Source organism: Manacus candei, unplaced genomic scaffold (assembly GCF_025592945.1).
Source record: "Manacus candei isolate 608988 ecotype Guabito, Panama unplaced genomic scaffold, ASM2559294v1 h1tg000094l, whole genome shotgun sequence".
Taxonomy (NCBI): domain Eukaryota; kingdom Metazoa; phylum Chordata; class Aves; order Passeriformes; family Pipridae; genus Manacus; species Manacus candei.
Window position 1 is genome coordinate 2,965,536 of NW_026138142.1, and position 25,043 is coordinate 2,990,578.

General features: G+C 46.6%; 1 protein-coding gene across 1 annotated transcript in view; it reads right to left on the reverse strand.

Annotated features, from left to right (window-relative positions):
• Positions 1-16,222, reverse strand: part of OXSR1 (oxidative stress responsive kinase 1) — a 92,205-nt gene extending 75,983 nt beyond the window's left edge. The window contains exon 1 of the mRNA XM_051768367.1: positions 15,970-16,222. Within this exon, the coding sequence (XP_051624327.1) occupies positions 15,970-16,039 (70 nt within the window). The 5' untranslated portion in view covers positions 16,040-16,222. The remainder of the gene's footprint in view (positions 1-15,969) is intronic.
• Positions 16,223-25,043: the final 8,821 nt, after the last annotated feature.

Below are 25,043 nucleotides of genomic sequence, written 5' to 3' on the forward strand. Positions count from 1 at the left end.
TGTAGCACTAATTACAGAGAAACAATGAAATCTCAAAAGCGTATCAGGCAAGGATTAAGCCAAGCTGCAGCACGATGTGCCACAAGCAAGCTGCTCTTTGGTGGCAGCGGCAGCATGCCGTGCTCCTGGGACCAAACAAAGGCGGGTTTCCATGCTTCTTGGAAGAGTACAGAAAACATGGCAACACGGGCACTTCAGGCTTTGAAGCCACACAATTTGTTTGTCAAATGCCAGGATGGCAAGAAAAGGAAAGGAGAGAAGCTGCAGCAAGGATGCTGAACACATTGCTAAGTGAAAACAGGCATAGAGAGAGATGATGACACAAAGGGAGAGAAAAAGAAAAGGCTCATCAAGGAAGTTTTCTAAAAGTTTTAAGAGCAGGTAACAAATATACAGGGAATGGTGGGAAAGAGAGGAGATTTCCTGGGTTGCTATAAAACACCTTCAGCGAGGAAAAAACCCCAAGGGCAATTTGTGCCAGGGGAGCACTGCTTGGTCACACCAACTCTCCCAGGAGGTCAGAGCCAAACGCGGTCCTGAGGGCGTGGGCAGCACTGGGTTAATGTTCCCGTGCTCAGTTCACACTCACTCCCCAACTCAAGACTCTCTGATCAAGGTCAGTGCTGGGGCTCTTCCCTCCGCCTCTCTCAAGATCAGCTTTCGGAGAAAATTTGCTCCCTAGTTAATCTCTTCCAGCATAACGGCTTAGCAAAACAATAAAACCGGGCACAGCCAAATGCTTGCTGCTTTATTCCTGAAAAGCAGGAGATCGTTTTGTTGAAGGCTGGGGGCAGGGGGAGGAAGGAGACCCCAAATGGGTATTAGGATCTGCTTAATACCTCCTGCCTTCGCCCCTGTAGGCTCTCATATATAGTTCCAACCCTTAGGATAGCAGCTGCAAAATTCCTGCATAAGAGGGTCATGACCTACTTTAGAAAACATTGCCTTAGGAGGAAAACATACCCTTTCTAACCCCTGCTTCTTTCATGTTTCTCGATTAAATGGCTCTTTCTGAATTAAAATCAAGCTCTGAAAGGATTAAAACAACCCAAACCAAAAACTCCCCAAGCAGTCAGTTACTGAAGCCTCATTTTTCCAGGTTATCTCCTCTGCTCCCCTGGATCCATACTCCCTGTACCTTTAGCATCCACAGCTCCAGCCTGAACTTCTCCTTAAACTGAGACAAACCCCCCATGAAAGCCCCGCATCAGCCTTCAAGGGAGGCTGGACACCATCTCTTCTGCAGTTGCATAACTTACATGAAGCTTCCATTTTTGAAAATAAAGACAAGCCCAAGGAGATCTCTTCTTAGAGTTAATGGAAACCAATTATTTCAAGGCTAATTGGAGGAGCAGAAAGACAGGGGACTGACCAGAGGACACAGCATGTTCCTACACACTTTGTCTCCAAAGATAACTCAATCTCTGCAGCCACAAAAGGACTTTGCAGCTCTCCCAGTAAGAGTGGGATGAATTGCACTGATGCCTCCTCCCAGGCGAATGCAATTGAAGCCAGAGATCCTCTTGGCAGAGGCATCTGCTTAAGCAATGGGAACAGTCGTGCCAAATGGTCACAAGACACACACCAAATCCTGGCTCTAGAACAGAATTCTCCTACCACGTGCAATGGTGATTTGAAATAGTTACATGGAAAGAGGACTCACAAAACAGTGTTTCCCAAGCTCGAAATCTACTTCAGGTACCCTGGGGGATGTGAAATTTTCCCTTCATGGTAACTCAGTTGCTCACAAAGCAGTTAAAATCAACAGGGGACATGTTCCATAACAGTCTTGAGCATCAGTCCTTATCCTAATGCCATATCAAATCCCCTCTGTAGAGGAAACCTGCTCTCCCAGGGCCCAATGCATATTACAAACCACTTAGGTTTGAAGGAACCTCCAGTGGCCTCTAGTCCACTCTCCTGATGAAAGCAGGGTCAAATCTCAATTTAGATAAGGTTCCTCAGCATCAAACTCAGTCTAGTCTGGATTTTCTTTAACAAGAGGTATTTCTGCAACCTTTTTGGCTGCTTCTGTGTTTGACCACCCACACGGTAGAAAGCTTTTTACCCCCTGGATAGCTGAGGACAGCAACAACTCTTCTAAGGCTGAAGAAATCCAACTCTCCCCATAAGTCATTCCCAAGTCTCCTTCAGCATTAGACTATGCCTAGCCAAAGACCTCTGCACAACCCTGCCCTCTGCTTTCCACCATTCCCCAGCACACACACGACCTCTCTATTTTTAAGCGAGATCTGGAATCCATCCTCCCCTATCTGGAGTGCGGTGCCAGAAAGCCGCTCGTGACGCAGGCTCTGTTTATAATTGTGCCCCCGGGTTTTCCTCTTATGAACAATGCACACAAAACACTTCCCTGCAAGGCTGCTCTGGACCAAGCAATGTCTGTCAGGTTCCAGGTACCCCAAAGCCCAGGAGACCTTTAATGCTTCACAACACAGACTCTGTGTCCGTGCCTGCAGAGCAGGCATGGGGGTGGAATCCTCCATCTCTGGACGCCTCGACTCTTTGGCAGCCTCATGCCAAAGAGCTGTGGGAGCCCTGCTCTGTGGTTACTCATTCCAAGGACAATACAGTAATAAAACTAGAAGCTACAAGACTGGGAATAGAATTTCTTAACTGTTCTTACAGAGCACAGTGCAGATACAGATCTAATTAAACTAGAAATTAAATACCATATTGCAAACTCTGACTGATCTTGCATTGTTTGGTCCATTTGCTATGAAGGCAAAGCGATGCCTCTATTTTCTGCACCTCATTTGAGGCTTCTGGTGAGAAGAGTCCTCTCACAAACAAAGAGCCTCTTCTAAAAACAAGCCAGCAAAAAAAAAGCCTACTCTCAAATTTCTAGCCAACTCAGTATGGAGTGGGAATACTCCACTCCCCAAGGAGGTCTTGGTAACAAGAGTCCACTGGATGTCAAAGTCTTGCTGGCAGAAGCCCCACGATTCAGGAAGAGTGAAGTAATTCCACGTTAATGGTCCTTGAATACGGTTGTAGTTCTTCAAGCCATCTCCCCACTACGTGTCACATTCATACTACAAAATGGAAGACGCAATTCACAATAACAATTACAAATAGCATCAATAAAACCAATGGGAATTCGTGATGGGACTCATATCTATTCCTAGTAGTGTCACAGAGGGGACAAAAACATCTGCTCAGCTGTGGAGAGGAAAAAGCTTTCACAGCAAAGTGTCATCTACTCAGCCTGGTACTGCAGGAAGAGTATTAACAGTGCCAGAAGTGAAGTTACAGTCTCAAATCAGGAGGGTCACTCAGGTGCCTCGAGCACTGCTCAGAGCAAAACCAAACAACAAGGTGGCTCTGAATGCTGTCAGAGACACTGTGAGCAGCAGCAATATCAGTAGGGCAGAACTCAGTTGGTTTTGCTCTGTGCCTGGTTGGGAAACCTATAGGAAACTAAAGCAGCAGCAGAGAATCCATGTCCAAGATGCAAAAAAGCTACAAAAGCACGGGAGTGTGTGGAGCTGCCCTCCCACAGCAACACAGGGAGTGCAGATGTGCACCTACCATCAGGAAGCTCCCAGATCTGTGCCAACACATCCACACTCGCTCCCAGACACCCTTCCACCACTCATTCCCAATACGGATTTACTATGAATAGTATTTCCCACAGAGAGAAGAACCAGGGTTTTACATTTATTTCTTTACAAGCTGCAGCACAAGAAGGTAATACCCTATTTAGAACACTGGTAGAGGTAGTAAGAGGCCAGGTTTAACTTCGTGCACCTTCTCTGCACTCCAGTCATGCAGCGTTTGATCCACAGCAGAGACAGGAATATACTGTGTAAAGAAGAGGTAAAGCAATACTTGTTGATACAGTGCAGGAAAGAAATAAATCAGAGAAGCATAAGCAAAGCCAGAAAGCAAAAGCAGATTTAACTGAAAAGTTGTGAGGGGGACAATTTTAAAGCCCATATTGGGGGGATGGAGGAAAACCAGCAATCTCCACTGACTACACATCACAGCATAAGTACACACTACACATGAAGACACCTGCACTACGTGTGTGCAGCAGTCCTGCAGGCAGGTGTAACAGCTGAACTCCCACATCTACAAGACAGTGGCCATGCTCGTATTTCTGAGGTAAAAGCTTTAAGGAGAATAACTCAACCCTATTTTAAATAAACTCTTTCAAAACTTGGCGCTTCCGTGTGGTCAATGTCAAAATGTCACCCCAGCCTTGAGCACAGCCTAACTCACCCCACCGAATGCAGCACGTTCATGCCTCGTTCAGGCTCACCTTGAGCACAGCCAAGTGCTGCGAACATTCAGCTGGGCTCAAGCCAGAGGTGGCTGCAGGTACATTAAGACACAGGGCATGTGCTGCACAACACAGAGAAAGGGCAAGGATTGGGAGGTAACATGCTCAAGCACAAAATTAAGGCCTAAATACAAATGAATCCTATTTTGCACCAGCACATCTGATAGCAACAGCCTAGGCCTTTTACTGAAAGAATTGGAAACGGGAATGGGGAAAAGCACAGTTTTCAGTTGTGAATTCCTGTTTGTTTCATTTAAATTGCAGGTGTATCTTTGCAATGACCTCTGATCATTTATTCCAGTACAGCCAGAGCTCAGGTAGTTTGTGATTCTGTGCAAGTTGCATGGCCAATGATTTCAGTGCTCACACATGAGGGATTTCTGCTGTTAAGTCTCCATCACGTGTCTTCCCCAAAGCCTGGGTCTTTGCTCAATTCATGTCAGCACCTGCAGTGTCCAACAGACAACTGATATTCCAGTGTTAGCCCAGCATGTTCAAAGAATTTCAGAAAATAAGGAGAAACATATTTCTGAAACTCCACTGTCCAATTAGAAATAGAGCCAAAATATTTGAACTGCATGTAAACTTGCTGACAGTGAGTTATTTACCATCTTGACAGAGCTCTCGCTGTTGACAATACCACTGAAAACCACACATTGTGCCCAGAGCTCAGAGGTTTCTGCCCTTGTAAGACAATGCATTTCTCAAGATTCCCAGTGCTCTGTGTACAGTGGAGAGGGATGATAAGCCAGCAAAGATCACACAGTGCTGCCAGCACTTGTTTAAACAGGTTTCCCACCCAGTGGTCCATCAATACAGAAGCACTCAATGCCGCAGACTTATTGTCCAGGTCTTTAACTTGCATCTCAGACTCAGAAGGAAGAACACAAATCCACATCCAGGCACTTGTAAGAAGTCCAATTTGCAGAGCCATCGGCAACTGACGGGCAACACCCACAGCTGGACACATCTCCCCATGGCCCCACTGAACTCTACACTATAAATAAATAAATGACACTGATTTCTAAGCTGGAGGGAGATCTAGCTACTGTAATCTAAATGACCCAATGCCAAGGTTTCTGCAGAAAGGAAGGGGAGCTTTATGGAAATTTTCACCCCACCCCACACCGCATTGTTCTCTCAAAACACTTTCGATATCTCCTAGGCCCTGAATACAGAAAAACATCATCTGCTTTCCACCTTTGGCAAACATTCCGGCTGAGAATCCTCACAGACTAAGCAAGGAAGTGACAGGTTTGGAGAGCAAATGATCATCAGCCTGTCAATATAACACAGGCCAGGACTGGAACAGAGGGTGAGGAACAGGGTTGGCCACACAGAGCACGTCAGCAAGATATCTGACCAAGCTGTCACTGGGTCACTTTGCTGTGTGATTTCACCAGCAGTCACCAGCTTACAGCACATCCAGCTGAGCCAGGCTTTCCGCTGCCTCCCTACGACAAAGAGCTGCAGCCCCCCAGCATCACACTCCACACCAGAACAAGAGATGCAAGGAAAAAAAACAGACAGGAGGAAAAGCCACTGGCCACAGAAGGTATTAGCTGAGAGAAGGATTACCAGGGACGAGCATCAGCCCATCTGATACTCCCTCAACATTTCCACTGCAAACACCAGAGCATGGATGCAAGGGTGCTGTTAGCTGTATGCCCAACCTCCTGCAGCCCCCAGGATATCCCAAGTTAGTCCAGGCTAGCACACATCTCCATCACGTCCTTAAGGACACACCCTCCAGTTGCCTAAGGTGCCCAGGTGATTTGGGGAACACCTCTGAGACCATTTTCCCCACAGCAATAACTACAGTAAGCTCCAAGGGCCAGTTACACAAGTCCTGCGTGACCTGCCACATTTACTTAAGATGCTATTAGCATGCCTAAATTAGATTTTCAGTTTGAAACCAATTATATTTATTTGATTTCGTGCCAACATCCCTGCCTAATTTAAAGGGCACTGCAGCTATGCAGTGTTAATTCCACATGATGGAAAGCAGGCTCAAACATCTCATTTCCAAACACAGCAGTTTTAGTGGAGAAGGTTCATCCTTCCCTTTTAATCACTGCCAGTTGCCTTTATGGTATATGCAGCAATGTAAATATCATGCTGTCTGTCATCAGGTATTACCAAGGCTCAAAACATAGAGTTGGTAGAGTAGCCAAGCCAGCACTCTCCTTTCTTCCCTCCCAACCTTTATCTCTGAACTCTGTCTCAAATGTAATTGTCAGCTATAGAGGATATTTTATTTGGCCAGGATTCCACTTAACAGAACAATCTATCTGCACACAGTGCAGATGTTTGATAGTACCATGGTTATTTTATGTAAATAAGCTTTTAAGTATCAGATACCTCCTCTCTCGAAGGCTATTATCCTTTCTTTTCAGGGAATATCTACTAAATATTTTCCATATTTATTAGTCTGTTCAGCACACAAGATTAGCCCACTGGTTCAAAATTACATTCTTTAACCAAGAGTAATGAGAACCATCCTGAGCCTTAGGATCTGGACAAATAACTGTGCTCAGGCTGCCAGTCCATCAGCCCCTCAGCTGTTCAAATAAGATTTGCATTGGTGAGTCGTTCAACAGGAAAAAGATACTTCATGCTCAAGATACTTTTTCCAGCAAAGCACAGTTTGCTGGAAGTCAATACCAAGGTATTTGTTAGCTGTTAATACCAAGTTATTTATTAGACAGCACTTGGCATCCACAATGACAAGTTTTACTTTAGTGAAGGGATGGAACTCACAGCTTCACCTTTCAACTTTCCTGGGGGAACCTTCTCACTCTCTACAACTCCCTGAAAGGAGGTGGCAGCCCAATGGGGGTCAGCCTCTTCTCCCAGGTAACAAGTGACAGGATGAAAGGAAAGGGCCTCAAGTTGCATCAGGAGAGGTTCAGGTTAATTATCAGGAAGAATTTCTTCATCGATAGGGTGGTCCAGCATTGGAACAGGCTGTCCAGGGAAGTGGTGGAATCACCATCCTGGAAAGTGTTCAGAAAACGTGTGGATGTGGCACTTGGGGACGTGGTTTAGTGGTGAACATGGTACTGCTGTGGTAAGGGTTGGACCCGATGATCTTAAAAGTCTGTTCCAATCTTAATAATCCCATGATTCTACAATTTTTATGACTGCCTCGTACGGTGAGAGACAGAAAGGTTCACAAAGAAGTGGCCTAGGACATGAAGACATATAACACATCAGGTTTCCGAAGGACTCCATTTTCACTGACAGATCTTAAGGAATCACAGATTGGAGACTTTCGTAGTCAACACCTTTAAGGTTTGGAGACAGCAGGAACACCAAGCTGCAGCTCTCCTGTGCCTTCACAGGGAAGTGTCCTTGCAGATACGGCCTGAACGTACAGCAAGCAGTGTAAGAAAGCCACGGAGCCACAGCCACGTGCTAGAGAAGACAAGGCATTGTTAGTTCCCACTGTCGTAGGGAATGCATTAGGCAGCTGTTTCACAGAGCGATGACAGGGTCACAGGGAGGTTCCAGTGTTTAACAGAACGTGTGCCGGTAATTCCCCCATGTGCCCCTTCCAGCACAAGCGTTCATTAATTCGGTATAGGGATTATACAATTTGGCATCAGCTGGAGCACAGAACTGAGCTCCATGACCCTGGGAGTCCTTTCTAGCACTGTCTCAGCAAAATAAGTGACAATAGTTTTCTGGTTTTGTTCTGAAAATTTACATCATGAAATCCCTGCCTGTGGATTTTGCAGGAAAGGTGCTTACCCCATGACAAGAAGCGTTGTCTTTAATTTACGACTTTTCAAGCCATCGAGATAAGCTAATATTGTGTTGCCTGCCTGAAGCTGGAGATGACCTGAAATTCCCAACTGCAGTTTCAGCTGCCACACTTCCCTCAACAGGTATCAGCTCGGAGCACAACCAGCTAATTTTCTTAGGAAAAATATTCTCTAAGTGCTCTCATCCCACAGTCATTAACTCACTCTCTCACTTTTCAAATACCATCATTTTCCACTACTCCCTGCACTGTTTTCAAAGCTTCCTTTTCAGAAGAGCTGGAATAAACCCTGGAACCTAAGGAAATCACCCTGAAGACTGAAAATGAGCAAGAGACTAATTTAGACCCAAATGAAATTGAAAATTCACAACCTGTCCAACAGTAACTATGGAGCTTTCATCCAGTGTTTAGGAAAACATCAGTTTCACAAAACATACGGCAAATTGCCACAAAATGCAATAATCTCACACCCTGACCACAAGCACCTCAATACAATTCCACATTCACAACTAGTTTTTTTAGACATTTTCCTACCTGACAACACTCTTACCTCTAACTGCAAAACTTTGTCAATTAACTGTGCTCCCAGAAGAAAAACAACTTCAATTCTTCCACACAACAAGCCAGCAGAGGATACCACAGGACAAGCCACGTGCTCGGTCAGATCTCACCAGAAGTAAGGTGGGTACTCAAGGTCAAATTTTCACTCCACAGTTTTAACTTAACTTAATTCTGTGGATGGATGAAAAGGGAACACCATCCTCCCACACAGCTTATTAATAGCAAGGTGCTAGCAGGAAAAAGAGTCAAGTTTGCACTTAAATTACCATCCATGACCATAAAACAGTAAAATTTTGGCAAAACCCGAGGAGAATTTACTACAGTAAGAAATGATCACTGAAGTATTTCAACTCACACTATTCTTTAACAGCTGCTTGTGCCTTTTCTTTCTAGAATGAATTTACATAGGCTCATTTCCTGCCTACCCATTGGGGAGAATGCTATAAACTCAGCTTAGCATGAAACAGTGAAACGCAACAAAACAAGAATTTTTTCTCTCCCCCACCCCAAACTCTCAAGACAAAGAGGATATAGCAGAAAATTGAAATCTGGTAGAAAATTCAAACCTCATTCAGAAAAGCTTTTCTGTATTCCCTCAAAAATGCATTTTAATTTGGCTGAGTTATAAGAGTTTGAAGGTGTTGTTTCACAAGCACACAGTACAAGTTGTATAAAACTGTAATGGATGGGAGGTGGAAGGAAGATTTGGTTAAAATGGTAATTTTGTGAGAAAGCGAATCAGTGCTCTGAATTTACTCTGTGCTTCATTCATGGGTGGGATCTGTGAAGCCTTTAAGACTTGAAGACAGTTGTCCCCTGCAGACTTCACAGAGTGCAGAACCAAAGAAGCCTCAGAAATCATTGCAAGGCACATTAGACTCTCATTTGGTAAAAATTTACACATAACCAAGTATTTTTTCCAGGATGGAATTTCTCATAATGACGAGAAAATCTGTGTTAAGCAAAAATTCTGCGTGAGGTGATGCACATCAGGAAACAACAATCTTTAAGAACCTTGGGAAGTGGTGAAAGGACCCTGAAAAAAAAAAAAACATTGCTGTGGAGTAGTGGTGAAAAGAAACACTGGATTTTTAATTTTTGCACCTGGATCACCACAAATCCCTACCTCTTGCACTGTGTGACAGGGCCACCTAATACAGTTAAAACCAAGCAATATGCAGGCTGTGATGATCACCATGAGAACCCCACACGTGAGCAGAGTTTCAAGGCAAACAACACTCTCAGACAACCTGAGGGATCAAACTTACAGCTGGCAGAATCCCACACTAAGGTCAGCCCCTTCGCTTATGTTCATGCACGAGAGGAACATGAGAGAGGCTGAAGCAGTACCACAGACCCAGACAGGTACCTGTACCCCTGCTGTCATTTAGCTGTAGTTACACCATTTGTTGAAGTGATCTTGTCTTACTCAAGTCAGACAAGTGTGATTTTGCTCTTAGCCCAGCTCCCTTCATTAGCATATGCATTATTTTGCATACCAGAGGCACCACATCCCTTCTCGCACACCAAGAGAGATGATGACCTTCTGATAAAGAGCCGGGACTGCCTGTCAGCCAGGGACCTAACCCTGTCTCCGAGACTTTCCCGTGTGGCTGCCAGGAAGAGAGACAGAGTTTCACGTGCTTTTTAGAAATGTCAAGGCTGAACTCCCTTAGGTGAACTCACAGGAAACTGCAGCAACTTTGAGAGCCAAGTTCTTCGTATCTGCGTCTCAGTTGTTTGATTCTAAAGAGAGCACAGGATAATAGGCTCAACTCATCTGGAAAGTCCCGGCATCCTGATATTTCAAAGATTTTGCAATGCCAAATTCCACTGCTCCAACAGCTATTCTTCTACACCCACAAAGCCCTCAAGTCTGTCTCTCCCTATTAAGAAAGTTTAATAACACCGAGTTTACAAGCACTCCATTAGCATGTCCACAGCTAAATTTACTGCTGCGGAGATTTACGACGGATATCGTGCATTTCTGGGGAAATCTTCCAAGAAAATTCGACCAAGACGTAGTTTTTCGCAACTCACTAACGCAATTAGCAATAAGACCCACTGTTATTGCCATCACTTTGGAGAGCTCCAACTTTTATTAAAAGATTACATCTCTAGACACTGGCTTGGTGGGCAAGCTGCTAACACTTGGAAAGAAGAGAGGTGCTGCCAAGTTTAAACAGACAAACATTCTGGGGAAGAGCTGGTTCTCCTCAAGATTTCATCAGCTGCAGAAGGAAGAAGCCTCCCAGGCGTGCATTTGTCAGCCAGCACATCCACCCCTCAGGTGTGCTCAGGAGCACAGCACAGCAAAACATCCAAGCACCAGCCAAGAGATTTGAATTAAATTGAACCTATTTAAATGAGATTATTGAGAAATGAAAGTGTTAAACGTTAATCAGTACAGGTACATAACAGTACTGGATGCAACTGCTACAGAGAAACCAGTCACAGGAAAGTGTGAGCTACTTCCACATGAAACATCCCACATGTTGATTTTTTCCTTAATATCCCAGAATAGCTGAAAGCAGTGGGATCTGTCTCTGCTCTCCCCTCAAAGCAGCAGGCAAGGCTAACAAGGATGTATTCTCCCCAGCCAGCCTCCTTCACCACTGCTTGGTTTTCTAAGTCCTCACTCCGCTGCTTTGTGCATTTTATCCTTCTTCCTATCAGGGCACAAACAACAAAAGCACTAAACAAAGACACACACACACCTTTTCTTCCACCTCCCCAGAGGTGAAAAGTGACTCACTTCAACCTTGTTCTAGTAGGGCGACAGTATCAAAGGTCTTACAGGAATGAGATGTGCCAAGTATCCAAAGGAAAGGTAGCCTGGATAGAGGAGTAGCCTGGCTATTCTGTCACACTCAGGAACACTCAAGGTATATTTGTCAATACTCAAGCAGCTGAGAAACTGGTACTGAGCATCTCCCATGTCAGTGCCCAAGCAGATCATATACTATGAATGACCACTCACACTTTTTTTAACATATCTACATTTGCCCAAAGTTAATTTTATATAAGCTTTAACATAATACAAAACAACAAAGGATTCTCTACCAACTTTAAGTGGAAAAACGAGCACAAAAAGCAAGTCTTTAAATGAATTAAGCAGCCTGAATACTGGGAATATGGTGTAGGAATCAATTTTGCTCAGCTAAGCTAGGGGGGAGGAGTGGGAATCCGTGAGGAAATGCTAAAACAAAACATATGGCACCAAGACTGAAGCCTAAACACTCCATTTAGAGCTCAGGCAGTTATATTTTATAGAGGGTAACATTTTTCTTGAATGGGTTTTAAATAGTCAGGCGTGTGAAACTGGGTGCAGCCAGCACACGGGCACCACAGGTAGCAACCAACACCATGCTCCAAAAAGAAACCTAAAAAGTTATCATTGGACAAGAGCCTCCCATTCCAGTATGTTTTTTACATCCAAAGACTCCTGTTGTACCTGGTGAGCACCTACAGGCTGCTCTTTTTCAATGGTAGTGCTTTCTCAGTGTGTGAGACAACTACACAAGCACCAGAAGGGTGACCACAGATATTTTGACGAAATTTGGGGAAGTGGAAATTTTAATTCTAAGAATTTCCTCTGTACCTGCAAAAGAAAATTTCTCCCACACAGGCCACATATTGCTCGCATGCAGAGCTTGGGAAGAATGTGGCTAGAAACCTAAATATTCAACCCCAAAAGATCAACGTGTTCACTGGCAAAGCCTGACTCCAAAGCTACAGAAACTGCAGTCATTAAAAATCCTAATCATCCTGTAAATGGTGACTTCAATTTTCAATTTAGGTTTGATTTCTGAGGGGATAAGAAACTCCCACCACATCTGTTCATGTAGCCTGCGCTGTCCTCATCTCGCTGTGAAGGAATCTGTCAGGGGAGAGAGGGCACAGGAACAGAGCACGGGAGCACTCCCACCACTAATTTATCTCCTGCTTCTGGCACAGGCTGTTTGCAGCAGAGGGGATGCTCCTAAATCAAACAGCCACAGCCAGCACAGCTCTCATCTTTCCAAAAAAGTAGCAAAACGAGAATGACCCAGTTTCAACCAACTTCACTACTGCTACCAGCATTTCCAACAGGAATTGTGAGATCCAGGGAACCCACGTGTGTGAGTATCTGATCAGCACAAGCAGCATGGGGTCGAATTTTTTTCAGGCTTCAAAAAGAAGACTGCAGTGATTTATATGCAATCCACGCTCAGAAGACTGACCACCTTCACAACCACCAGCACAGTACAGACTACATTCTGCTTTTTAGATGAAAATTTGAGTATCTCCAGAGGCCTTATTCACCTGCAAAATTATGGCTACTCTGAGGGGACATGTCACTGAAACGCTTTATAAATTGTTTCCTCTACCCCAGCTCCACTTTATCCTTTTTTAACTTGAAGTCAGGTTCTCATCCTGATCAAGGTTCCTTTATTCAATGTACTAGAAGTTATTTAAGCCTAAGGAAGCCACTCAGCAGTTATTAACACTAACCAGGCATAATCAACAGATATTAATCCATACCTTTATAATGGCATGAGTCATCCCCAGTGCTGAGTAATCCCTTTTTTTATAGTATTAGCCAGATTCAGGAGGGCAGTTTTACAGCAGAAGTTCTCTCTGCAGATAGAAAACTTGCACCTTTAATTCCTGCACCAAAACAGTATGGAACCATCCACATCCAATAAAAGCCGCATATGGCAATTTTCAGGCAAAACCAGCACAAGTTAAGGAATTAGACTACACATGGATTTCCTGAATTCCAATGTGGAAAAATAGTTGAGCTGGTAATCTCAAAATTTATTCTAAATTTTAAGAGTAGTGGGGTTTTTTTTTTCCATCAGGAAAGAAGTTAAATCCTTTAAAAGCACCGGTGCAAGGTTCATCTCCTTCCACACCAGGACGCCTCTTTGTTCTGTGCTGAAAGACCTTTGCAGCTCTACGTTAGTAAAGAGAGCTCAAAAAAAAAAAAAAAAAAAAAAAAAGGGCAACCCACCAAAAACCCCCTTGAGGTTTACAGGAGACATGAAGCAGGAGGCAAGGCAGTCCAGCTCAGTTAACACAGTGACATTTTGTCCCACAAATCATATACGTGCTAGGAAACTTGCGTCACATCTCCATCCAGGCCACTGGCAGACACACCAGTGTTTGAAATGAGTAAAGGGGGGGCGGGGGACAGGAAAGTTAAAAAGAGAAACCATATGTTTGCAATATACACATCTCAGTGTACACTCCATCACGGGCCAGAATGCCAACACAACCCCTGAGTGAGCAGGCGACATCCAGAAACTCGGTTTGCAGAGGGACAGAGAGAAGATATGGAAGAAATTAAGTACTTTTTACTGATTCCTCCCCAAGTTCTGTCAGTTAATGTGAGACAACACATCTCTGTGCTACTCCTAATGCTCTGAGGTGGGACTTGCGTCTCAAGCCACAAGTTCTCCCAAGAGCAGAAGTGTATTTACATTCCCTTTTGTTCCCATCCCACCCTGCTCGCCAGCTACAAAGAGGCAGATTGTCCATTCGCTCCTATCCTTGGATACTCAGGTCCAAATCCTCGCTTTGTGCCACCACAGTAACCCTTTGCAGGCTCTCAAAAGAAAAGGAAGTATTTCTTACACAGACAAATCCAGTTCTCTTTCCCCAGGAAATGGGTAAATGCCCCTTCCTCCTCACACCTGTATCTCCTGATCCTCATGTATCTCCTGCTCCCCAAAGAGGCTGAACATATTCCTCCCCAGGGCACATTTTCCAGAGAAGGTTTAAAGGGTTGGTTTGTAGGATTACACCTTCCCTCTCTTTACAGAGAGTTTGTCTCTTTCCTAAAGTACTGCTGCTCCCCCTAAGCAAAGGGAGAGGACAAAGCCTGATCCCACAGAGCAACAGGGATTTCCAGAAGGATTTCCCCCCCTCCACAGCTTTAGTTCCTTCCTACTTTTAAACAATGCCAAGTATTTAATCTCTTAAAACAGCATTCTCACAAACTCTCCCACCTTCCTTAACAGAAAACAAGCCTCCCCACGAGGCAGAGATGGAAAGCCTGGGCATGACAGTGCTACGTCATTTAGAAACTTCAAATAAAAGCACTCTCAGAGAGATTACCCCAAAAATTAACCTCCTTCCTAAAAGCCTTTGGCCAGGAGCCTGCCCTGCCACCTCCTACTTTATTTCGCGCCTCCGGAAAGCGAGACGGGAGGCACTGACCTTAGAGTCACCTGTGGCACCACCTCTGATGTGTCACACACTCGCCCCAGAGCAATATATCCCTCACACACACCCCAACGAAATGGTCGAGACAGCCAATAAATCAGTACAGCGGGAGGCCTTTGGTAACTGGGCAGTTTAAAGTGAAGAGAGAGTGAGGAAGGAGCAAAAGAAAAAAAAAAAATCATTTAATGGAGAGAGCAAGGGCTGGGGCCTCGAGCTGTGAGGACAATGAATGAAAACGCACAGCAGCAGCAAAATCCCAGGATAAAAGGCTCGTTCGGCGGCTCTACCAAACCCTCCACGCAGGGACCAATGCAACGCGGGGCTCTGAAAGCGCTGAGAGAGGTGTGACCGCCCCAAAATGATCGGGGCTAAGCTGCGGAGTTCCCTCCTGCTGACCCCCTCACACCCAGCACCTCCCAAACCACGCCGTGGTGGGGAGCAGAGCCCCCCAGCACGGACCCCGTCCCGCTCCCCCGGCAGGATGACACGCACACCCCGCACAGAGGGGGGGGCAGAGATCAGGGGTTAACCCCCTGACGGGGGGTGTCCCTGAGACCAGCCCAACCCTCTGCTGGGGACGGGGCAGACCCGCATTCCCCTGCGAGGGTCCCTCACACACGTCAGGAAGGGCAGCAGAGGGGACCCCCGGACCCTCGCACCCCTCAGGGCAGGACGACGGACCCTCTCACACCCTCCCGTGGCTGAAGCGGGGGGTCACACAGCCCCGCTCCTTGCTGGGTGTGCAACAGGGACCCCCCTCAGCTGAGGGGTACCCCAGATCCTCACACCCCTTGGGGGGGGGGGGGGACAGACCCCTCGAACCCTGGCTGAGGGGAAGGGGGGGTCATCCAGTCCCACTCCTGGGCGGGGGGTGTGTGACAGGACCCCGCCCTCAGCACAGGGGTCCCCCAGACCCCTCGGGGCAGGGGAGACAGACCCCCCCTCCCACCCTCTTACAGCTGAGAGGAGGGTCACCCAGTCCCACTCCCGGGCGGGGGGTGTGTGACAGGACCCCCCTTGAGCTCAGGGGGTTCTGACCACCCCCCTTCCCTCAGCGGAGACCCACACACCCCATCCCCTCAGCGAGGGGCTGCGCGCACCCCCTCAACCCCCCCCCACGGCCGCTCACCGATGACCTCCTGCAGCTCGTAGTCATCTTTATTGATGGACCAGGGCAGCGCGCTGGGCTCCTCGGCCATGGCCGCGCCGCGCCCGCCGCCCTCCGCGCCGCGAAGGGGAGCGACTCCGAGGGGTGAGGGAGCGGAGAGGAGGCGCCGCGGATGCCCCGGCTACCTCTCCGAACCCCGGCCGAAGTCCGGCCGAGCCCCCTCCTCCTCCTCCTCCTCCTCTCCCGCCGCTACCACCGGCCCGACTCCGGCCGCCGCCGCCGCCGCCTCCACCTGCCCATGCCCGGAGCGCCGCGCGTCACCCGCGCGCGCCCCGCCCGCCGCGGCCGGGGCGCCGCCCGCCGCCATCTTGAGCGTGGCTCAACGACCCTCCACCCACCCGCCCGCCGCCACGACCGCGGCTACGCCACGGTTTGCTCGGTTCGCCACCACCGCCCTCTTGGGACGAGCGAGTGAGAGGAGCGGGGGGTGTGGAAAGCGAAGGGCGGAGGAGGAGTCCTTAAGGAAGGGAAGGGCGGGGATGCCACACACAAGATGGCGGCGGCGCGCAGCGGCCCCTCCCTCAGGCACGGGGCGGGAGGGGCTGGCGGTTTAAGGCGCAGTGCGGGCGGTGATTGACTGCCGGCTGCCGGATCCGCCGCTCCTATTGGTGGAGCGGCTGTCAATCAAGTGCTGCCCGTCTCCTGGGTCCCTGTGCCCGCGGGGCCTCGGGTCGGGGCTGGGCCCGATCCTGCCCTGAGGGGATCCAGAGCCCGAGGGTGGGGGTGGAGCGCGGCCCAGGCGCGCATTCCGTGTTTAAAAATAATCCCCGGGGTGTGGCGGATCAAGAGGTTCGCTCTTCTCGCTGCCTCCGAGAAGGAGGCCAATATCATCTTCTATTCTCCAGTGTATCCTTCTGCCTGCTCCACGCTGCAATTCCAGCGTTCTTGGATGTGACCCTACACGCTCGTGGGGATGCCCAGCACTCTCATCCTGTGTGTGGTTCATGGCTCCGTAGCTGAAGCTTTGTTGTCTGGATGCATTCAGGAGTACATCTGGTGGTCACTGGGGGAGAACAAATTGGGATTAAAAGAGTGAGGAATACGAGGCTGAGTGGCACCATGGACCCGCAAAGGCTGATCTATGTGTGTGTGTGTGTATACATATCTATATATACTTATATATAGATATACACACACTTACATATATACATTTAAAATGTTTGCAAGTTGAAGATCTATTTTTTTCCCCCAACATAAAAAGAGATAAAGCAGTATCCCACTGTCACCAGGCACGGCAATAACCATCAGGAGAACCGACTGGGAATCTCAGTATCAGGTTTCATTCTTCTCTGTTGGTCACTGTTCTTCCTGTGTGGCCTGATGTCAGGCACTTCTGCGAGTCAAAGAACATCAGTTATATGTATTTTTAGCCTATTAGGACAAATTCCTGAGATGCCTCTGGTGAACCAGGCTTTGTGGAGGGCCACTGCCAAAGGCATGGTCTGACCACAGTGTTTTCACTTGTGCACTAATGCAGGACACCAACTCCTTCCTATACCCTTATTTTGTGTCCTACAGAAGCCCCATAGCCCCATCTCACTCACTGCTGTGCAGGCACTCTACAACTCTGTCATAAAGCAATTCCAACTGAAAACCTGTTTGTTTTCCTGCTTGTGTGCATTAAACATTCCCCTGCTGAGCAATTTTTAGTATTTGCTAAATATGCTTTAATTACTGCTCAGAACTATCTCTGTGATCTTATAACCATGTTATAAAAGGAGTTTATATAGCAATTAAAAACAGCTTTTACCCCAGAGCACGCACTCGGGTAACCACTCTCATATTTCTGATAGCTAACAGCATGTTAGAAATGGATCTGAGCCAGACATCAACAACAAAAAGAGACTTATAAGGTTAATTTTACCACAGTGGTTTAGATTAAGAACCATCTTTTGGATTCTCTGATTTTGGGCAGAAAATCCTCCCCCTGTAGGCAATGCTAAATCTCTGTTTCTTTAGACCACTGCGGCAGGATTATGTCCACGATGAACCTTGTTCTTTAAGAATTACCCCAGACTTTGATTGGAATTAAAATTTAAAATGCGCACTGACAAGACCACCAGTGGCTACACTAGCACAGAGAGTTGAGTGCTGCATTTTAGTTCTGCAGCTCTGCAATGAAAAATGCATTTCCACATTTTTAACCCAAATCTCTCATTTGCACAGACTACAGCTCCCATAAATTTTGTATTATTTTTTAAACGAACTCAGCATTTTTAGTCCCTCAAAAGTCAGAGGTTGCTGTTTCATTCATTCAGGGGGTTGTTCCAACCTGAGTCTGTTGACGGATGAAAAAGTGGAGCTGGACTCCACAGAGCTTTTATTCCTTAGCCAACTTCGGGCCTCCCAGCACCACTTTCTCCTCTTTCATCATTCCTGCTCATCCTACTTTTCCCGATTTGCTTTATTTTGCCTGCCTTGTGTAGGCTGTGAGCTCCTCAGGGCAGAGGCAATGCCTCTATTTATAAAGAGCCCGTGAAGTGGTGCTGCTGAATCAAGTGCTCTGTTGGAATAACGAGAAATTTAGTTGAAATCTGAAGTGGAAAAGCAGTTTCCTGGTGTATCCACCTCCTCCCTGGACCGGGCTTTAGGGGAGACCGAGAAGTGGAAAAACTCCAGACGTCTTTCAGGTGGAAAGGCTGGAGTCTGAGAAAAAAAAATCTCAAGAGCTGAGTTTCCTGATTTTTTTGACTTCCAGTAAAACATCACGGATCAGGGCAGGCAGTGCCCTCCTCCCATGGATTGGGCTGCAGAGTAGAGGCTTTCTCCTGACTCCTGCATTTCACTGATGTCCTGGGGCTCGTGTTCCACTGTGAATGGCCTTGGCACACCAGGCACACGGCACATGCTCTCACACAAAATGCTCCCCTTCTCGTAAGGCACATGGTTTCCTGCCTTTCTGGGCCAATTACTTATTGTTTCAACGAAACTTACTGGCACTGTGCAGCTCTTTGCCTGGTTTTTCCGTCCATGGAATCTTGGCTGTCGTAAAGCTGATGTTTAATGCACAGATTGGTGGCTGTGATACTTGGCACACAGACATTACTACCTTTAGTTCCAGGAAAGGGTCCTTGATTGTTTATGGATTTTATCAGCAGGTCGAGGGAGGTGAATCTGCCCCTCTACTCCTCTCTTGTCAGCCCCCACCTGCAGTGCTGCCTCCAGCTCTGGGATCCTCGGCACAGGAAGGACATGGACCTGTTGGAGCAAGTCCAGAGGAAGCCACGAAGATGCTCCAAGGGCTGGAGCCCCTCTGCTCTGGAGACAGGCTGGGAGAGCTGGGGGCGTTCAGGCTGGAGAAGGGGAGGCTCCAGGGAGACCTTATTGCAGCCTTCTGGTACTTAAAGGGGGCCTATAAGAAAAATGGGGACAAACTTTTTAGCAGGGACTCTTGCAAAAGGCAGCAGGGAATTGCCTGTCTGAGGGACAGTCAATTTAAATCAGATATAAGAAAGAAGTTCTTTATAATTAAGGTGGTGAGGCACTGGCACAGGTTTCCCAGAAATGTGGTGGATGCTCCACCCCTGGAAACATTCAGGGCCCGGTTGGACAGGGCTCTGAGCAGCCTGGTCTAGTGGAAGATATCCCTTCTCACTGCAGGGGGGTTGGACTAGATGGCCTTTAAATGTCCCTTCCAACCCAAACTGTTTTACGATTCTATGATCATCATCACAAGATGAACATAAACTAACTTAATTCACGCTTGGGTTGTAGAAAACTAGTTTAAACTCCAGTTCGTGTATCCAGGCCCTGCAGATTTCATCTTTCTAGTTGTGTAGCCTCTCAGATATGTAATTTTCTTCTTGTTAGGGTTGAAGTTGCTCTTTCAGCACGGCCATGCAGAGGCATTTGCTGTCACAGCTCGGTGCTGTTCGGGGCCACAGCACTTGTTGGTTAAAGTCTCCTTAAGGCATCACAGACCTCTGTGAGTGCTTGTGCATTGGCTCCCACGGCTGGAGCAAACAATGGCAGTTAATGTGCCTGTGGAACTGCCTGGCACGGGCCTGGTTTGAGGGGAACCCAACAATGCCCATTTTATTGCCCTCAGAGCCGGGCAAGCGCGTGGAGGCGAGCAGAATGCCTGACCCTGTTCCGCTGCAAAATCTGCCTGCTGTTCTTTCTTCCTGGAAACACTTCCAGGTTTATTGAAGGGACCTCACTCTATCAAACAGCAGCTGATTATTTCACAAAATACAAGGCAGTTTCCTCTCCAGTCAACAAAGGCAGGCACTGCACTTGTTCTCCAGGGCTTTCTCCTGGCAGATTCGCTTTGGGTTTGGAGAAATTAAGCGAGAACCCTGCAGCAGAGGAGCAGTGCTTTAAAACCCTCCAACTACAGCAAGCTTTTAATAGTAGTTATTTTCAAAACACAAGCAATGCCACTCTAAACCACACCTTCCTGAGGGATCCTGTATGTTACTCTGTATCTCCACCCCTTCACTGAACCCAGGTGTGCTAAGTCGTTGTAAGTTCAGCTCTGAGGTCACTTTAAAGTCAAGTAGCTGAAGGCCCGGTTTTAACAGGTGAATTCTGGTTTTCACAGGGTGTTTACTGAAATCAGCTTTGGCTCTGCAAACACGCTTCTCATCCCATCACCCTGCCTCTCAACAGGAGCTCTGTGCTGTTCTCTTACTTCCTCCACTGAAAATATCACCCAGTTTTTAAGCTCCTGGAAACAAGTGAAGAGTTTTTGACTAAGACAAGGTTCTTTTTCTTACTCTTTTCTCATAAGTTTATGATTTTGTAGTATATAAATTGAAAGGCAGTTAACCCTCTCTGTAACAAATTAAAGCTTTGCTACCTCCTTCAAATCTAACATAAAATCGATGCTAGGTTTGAGAAGTAATTATAACAAGATCTTGATTATCACATACCTGAACCACAGCTTGCTTAATAATCAGCCCTCTGCTCTGGTTTACACTAATGCTTTCTCCATACCTCTTTGTCTTTACAGAAGCCAGTGAAAGACACTTCACATGCTTGTGCCTCTTTTTGCCCTGGGAATGTCACAGCTCCTGAGGGCAGAAAGGTTTTCCCGCTGGCATTTTCTGTGGAGAGTAAATCTCCATCATAAACCACTTTCTAAGCAGCTGAGCAGGACAGGGAATGAGAACATATTTTAGAGCTTTTCTCCTTGTTGTTGAAAGTGCAAAATAAGCCTGATGAAAGCATCCAGAGCCTGATGGACAAATGGATACCCCTGGGCTGACTCTTCTGCAGCTGATGAAGGATGGCCAAGGACTGTTGGTTCTATGATTTAAAGCTTTGCCTGTGTATTTAAAGCCATTTTGACATGTCTGGACATAACCCTTGACAGAGCTCTTTGGAAAATATCCCCTCCTTGCCACTTATTGTTAAAGCAGAGAAGTCTCTGGATACTCCAATCTCCTTCTGAGGATTGGCCATGTCAAGACTGAGGACAGAAAGCAGTTTTTGGAGGAGACACTGCTGTTCCCAGGTGTGCAGCACAGCATGGATGCTCTGCCAGCTGGGAGTGCTTGGACCCCATTTACAGCTGGCAAACTTTGAAGAAATAAAATAAAACAAAACACCTTTTGTAACATTACAATGGAGCAAGAGGAATTCTCTTGAAAGGCAGTGAGAAGAGAAACCCTAGGAATAGAAAGATAGGATTGGATAAGATTTCATTTGATTCTTGTCATCTGGGAATAAGATTTGTGAGGGAATATTGTTCTTATCCTTATAAATGGCCAATATCTTCTTGAACCCAGAGAAGCAGAGGCCAGGCAAGGTTTGTGGTTCACATTAGCAGATTCTAATGACATGAGTTTACAATAATAGTCTAATAGTTCAGTGTAACAGTGACTCATGGCTTATTACTGTGGTGATAGGAATGTAAAGAGATCTCCTTTGAAAAAAAATCTATTTGGATAGTTCACATCCTTTCCTCCCTACTCATGAATTCCTTTGCCATTGACTGCTAGCTGCTAAAAATAGGATTCTTTTTGTGTATCTAAAGGAAAACCTAGAATCAGAGAGACAGTTGGAGGGGACCAAGGCCCTTCCATACAGAGCCTTCAGGAAATATTTGTAATGAAAGCCTTCTGAGAGTGCAGGAATGTTTTTAAAAGATGGGAACAATCTAGGAAGATATTTTGGAAGGAAAAAGGAGAGGAATTAATGAATCACAGCAGCTCCCAGCTTTGGTATTCTGCACCATGGGGATGGGAAGATTCATCTCTTTATTAGATACAGGACCAAGCTACAGCTTTGTGTTGGAGAAGCTGTTCCACTTCAGCAGCAGCAGAGGAAGCTCTAGGGAACAGCCCAGGATCAGCCCTCTGGGCTGATGAGGAACCAGGAGAGGAGACTTCCTAGGAGTCACTTGAAATTGTTCAAGTCCCTTGAGGCCAGCAGCAGGGAAGGGGAACTTACATGAGTAAGGTATCTGCAAATGGATTATCAGCACTGCTCCTTCGAAAAAAGGAGAAAAAAACCCCACATGGCACCTCACAAACTGAAGTGTGAAATCATGCAGCAGGGAAAGCTGTCACAGAGAATCAGAAATTGATTTAATAGACAAAAGTTGACTGCTGCATAATTTGTGCAGATTGCTGCTGGCTGAGAGAGAGAGAGCTCCACAGCTCCAAAGGACTTAGAGCAGGCACCCCCTGGCAAAAGGTGCAGAAAGCAAAATTCCATTGCTGGCAATTGTGCGTGCGCTGAATGCTTCCTCTTCTTCAGTAGGGAACAATTAAAATCGATGGCAGGATGCAAGGTAACAAAGGGAAATGACTGATCAATATGCATGTCTTGGAGCTGAAGACAAGCCTGTCTGCCGGGAGCAGCATGCTGATGAGGCGAGATTCCCAGAGAAAACCTGAAAAGCTTCTCCTGCTGCTCGGTGACACAGCTGAGCAGATGCCAGGTGCAGTGCCAGGAGAGGTGAAGGCACCAAGGAGGCTAAAGAATAACTGTTAGGAAAACCAGGAAATATTAATTTTAAGACTAAATAGCTTTAAAGTAAAAAATGTGATGCTTCTCTTGTTTGCCTTTCTGAATATATCAGAAGCCCTTTACTGATATTGATAAATTACGGTCTTTACATACCTGTGCAAGGTTTTAGAGATGCTGAGATGTTGACATTTTAAGGCCAATGTCCATTTTATTCCTCATCTCAAAGCACTTTAAATCTCATTTCCCTGTATATTTCACTGGGGGGGGGAGTCTCTGCCAAGTGCTGCCAAAAATCAAACACTAAATCTTTCATGATTCAGTAGTTTTGAAGCAGTCACCCAGATTTCTGAACACTTTTGAAAATACTGCTGTAAAGGGTCTGCCACGGATCTGGTGGGACAGGGAATGGCATGTGGACCTCCAGGTTTGCTTTCCCAGTTTTTCCCCTCTTGAGTGGTATTTATTTTCTGAGGGAACAGCCTGGCACATGAGCAGTTAAGCACCTCAGGACTCGCAGCTCATATATCTCTTTCTGCTGACACAGACAGAAGGTGAACACAGCTGAGGATTAGAGCCAGAAAAATGCTGCAAAAACTTTGTGAAAGTTCACTTCATCCTAACCCCACATTTGCCTGAACATATTTCCCGTGAGTTCCTGACTGTGGCATCCTAAAGAGTGGATGAATACCCATTTTGTCACCTCATGACTTTGATTTCGTTGGCAAACCAGGGAAGATTGGTAGCGTTGAGACAGCATGTTCTCCCTGGGCTTGGAGCAAGGGTTCTCCTCCTCCTGATCCTGTACCATGTCACCTGCTGCCTCTTCCTCAGAGCCCTCCTGTTCCCTCAGCACAGGTGAAGGAGCAGCCATTCCCTTAGGAGCCACTGCACCTTTCCATGAGGCTGGTTCCCAGCAGGCACACTGCTTTGCTCTTTCCCTGCGGGAATGCACGGAAGGGCTGAGAGCTCTACAAAATCTGTGCAGTCCAGGGAGAGTTTGGATGCTTGGCTGTTGAGGAAAGCCTGGCACGTTCCTCCCAGTGCCTCTGTGCTACCAGCCCTCTGCCACCTGCCTCCTCACTGGGGGTTCTCTGTGTTTGCTGGGAAGGAGAGGCTTGAAAGCACAGGATGGAACAGCCATGCTTTCCTTGGGCTCAGCCCCAGACACTTGGCATTGTACCATTCTGGAGGGCGGTGGGAAGGCCAGAAATAGGAGGAGGAAAAATTTCCAAGCAACCTTTTGTAGAGAGACTTAGTTAATTGTTTCATGGCCAGTGCAGAAATGTTTGGTCCCCCCTTCCAGTCCAGCCCCACCGAAAACCAACCTAAGCAAGACTAGGAACTGGGGAAATGGGAATCAAAACTCCTCCACTGGCTGCCAGGCAGAAGAAAATCTGGCTGCAGCTGCTGAAACCTCCACACTTTGAACTGCAGGGATACATCCCATCCTTTTGTGGAAACCATCTTATGCAGCTGAGATAGAAGAAACAACTGCCCACTGGGCATGGGCAGCTCCAACCTCTGCCATGCCAGGAGTGGCTTTATCAGCAGGAATGGGAAGAGGGAAAGGCACTGCTAAGCCGGGCTCTGCTATGGAACAGAAAATGCATTGTTTGTAAATCAGACTTTGGAACAGCTTAAGACTTAAACACACCTTCAGTTAATTAACCTTTTCGCAGAGCAGCACAGCCCCAGAGCTAATAAAGCAATATTCAGTCCCATGACTGCAGATTTTGCTAGAAAACAAACAAATTTTCCAGGGCTAGGTTTGATAGTGCTGATCAAGAAGTTGGGTTGGGTTCAAATTCATCTCAAAATTCTAGTGGGGATTCAGAAATGGTTGAAACACCTAGAGAAAATTAACTTTAGCAAAATATTTGTACACAGCACGTGTCGTAAAGCCCCAAATGGTCTGAGAGATGCTCCTTAATAAGCTCTATGAGTGTGTTTCCCAGCAGTGTGAACCTTGTGGGGTTTGGTTTTTATTGCCTTATTAAAATATGTTTCCAGGATGCTCAAACAACATTTTTGAGCCATTTTTTGTGCACAATTACACTTTCTTCCCTATGCTAATTTTATTCCTGTAAATGTGCCCTCTGGACCAAGCAGTGCCTCCA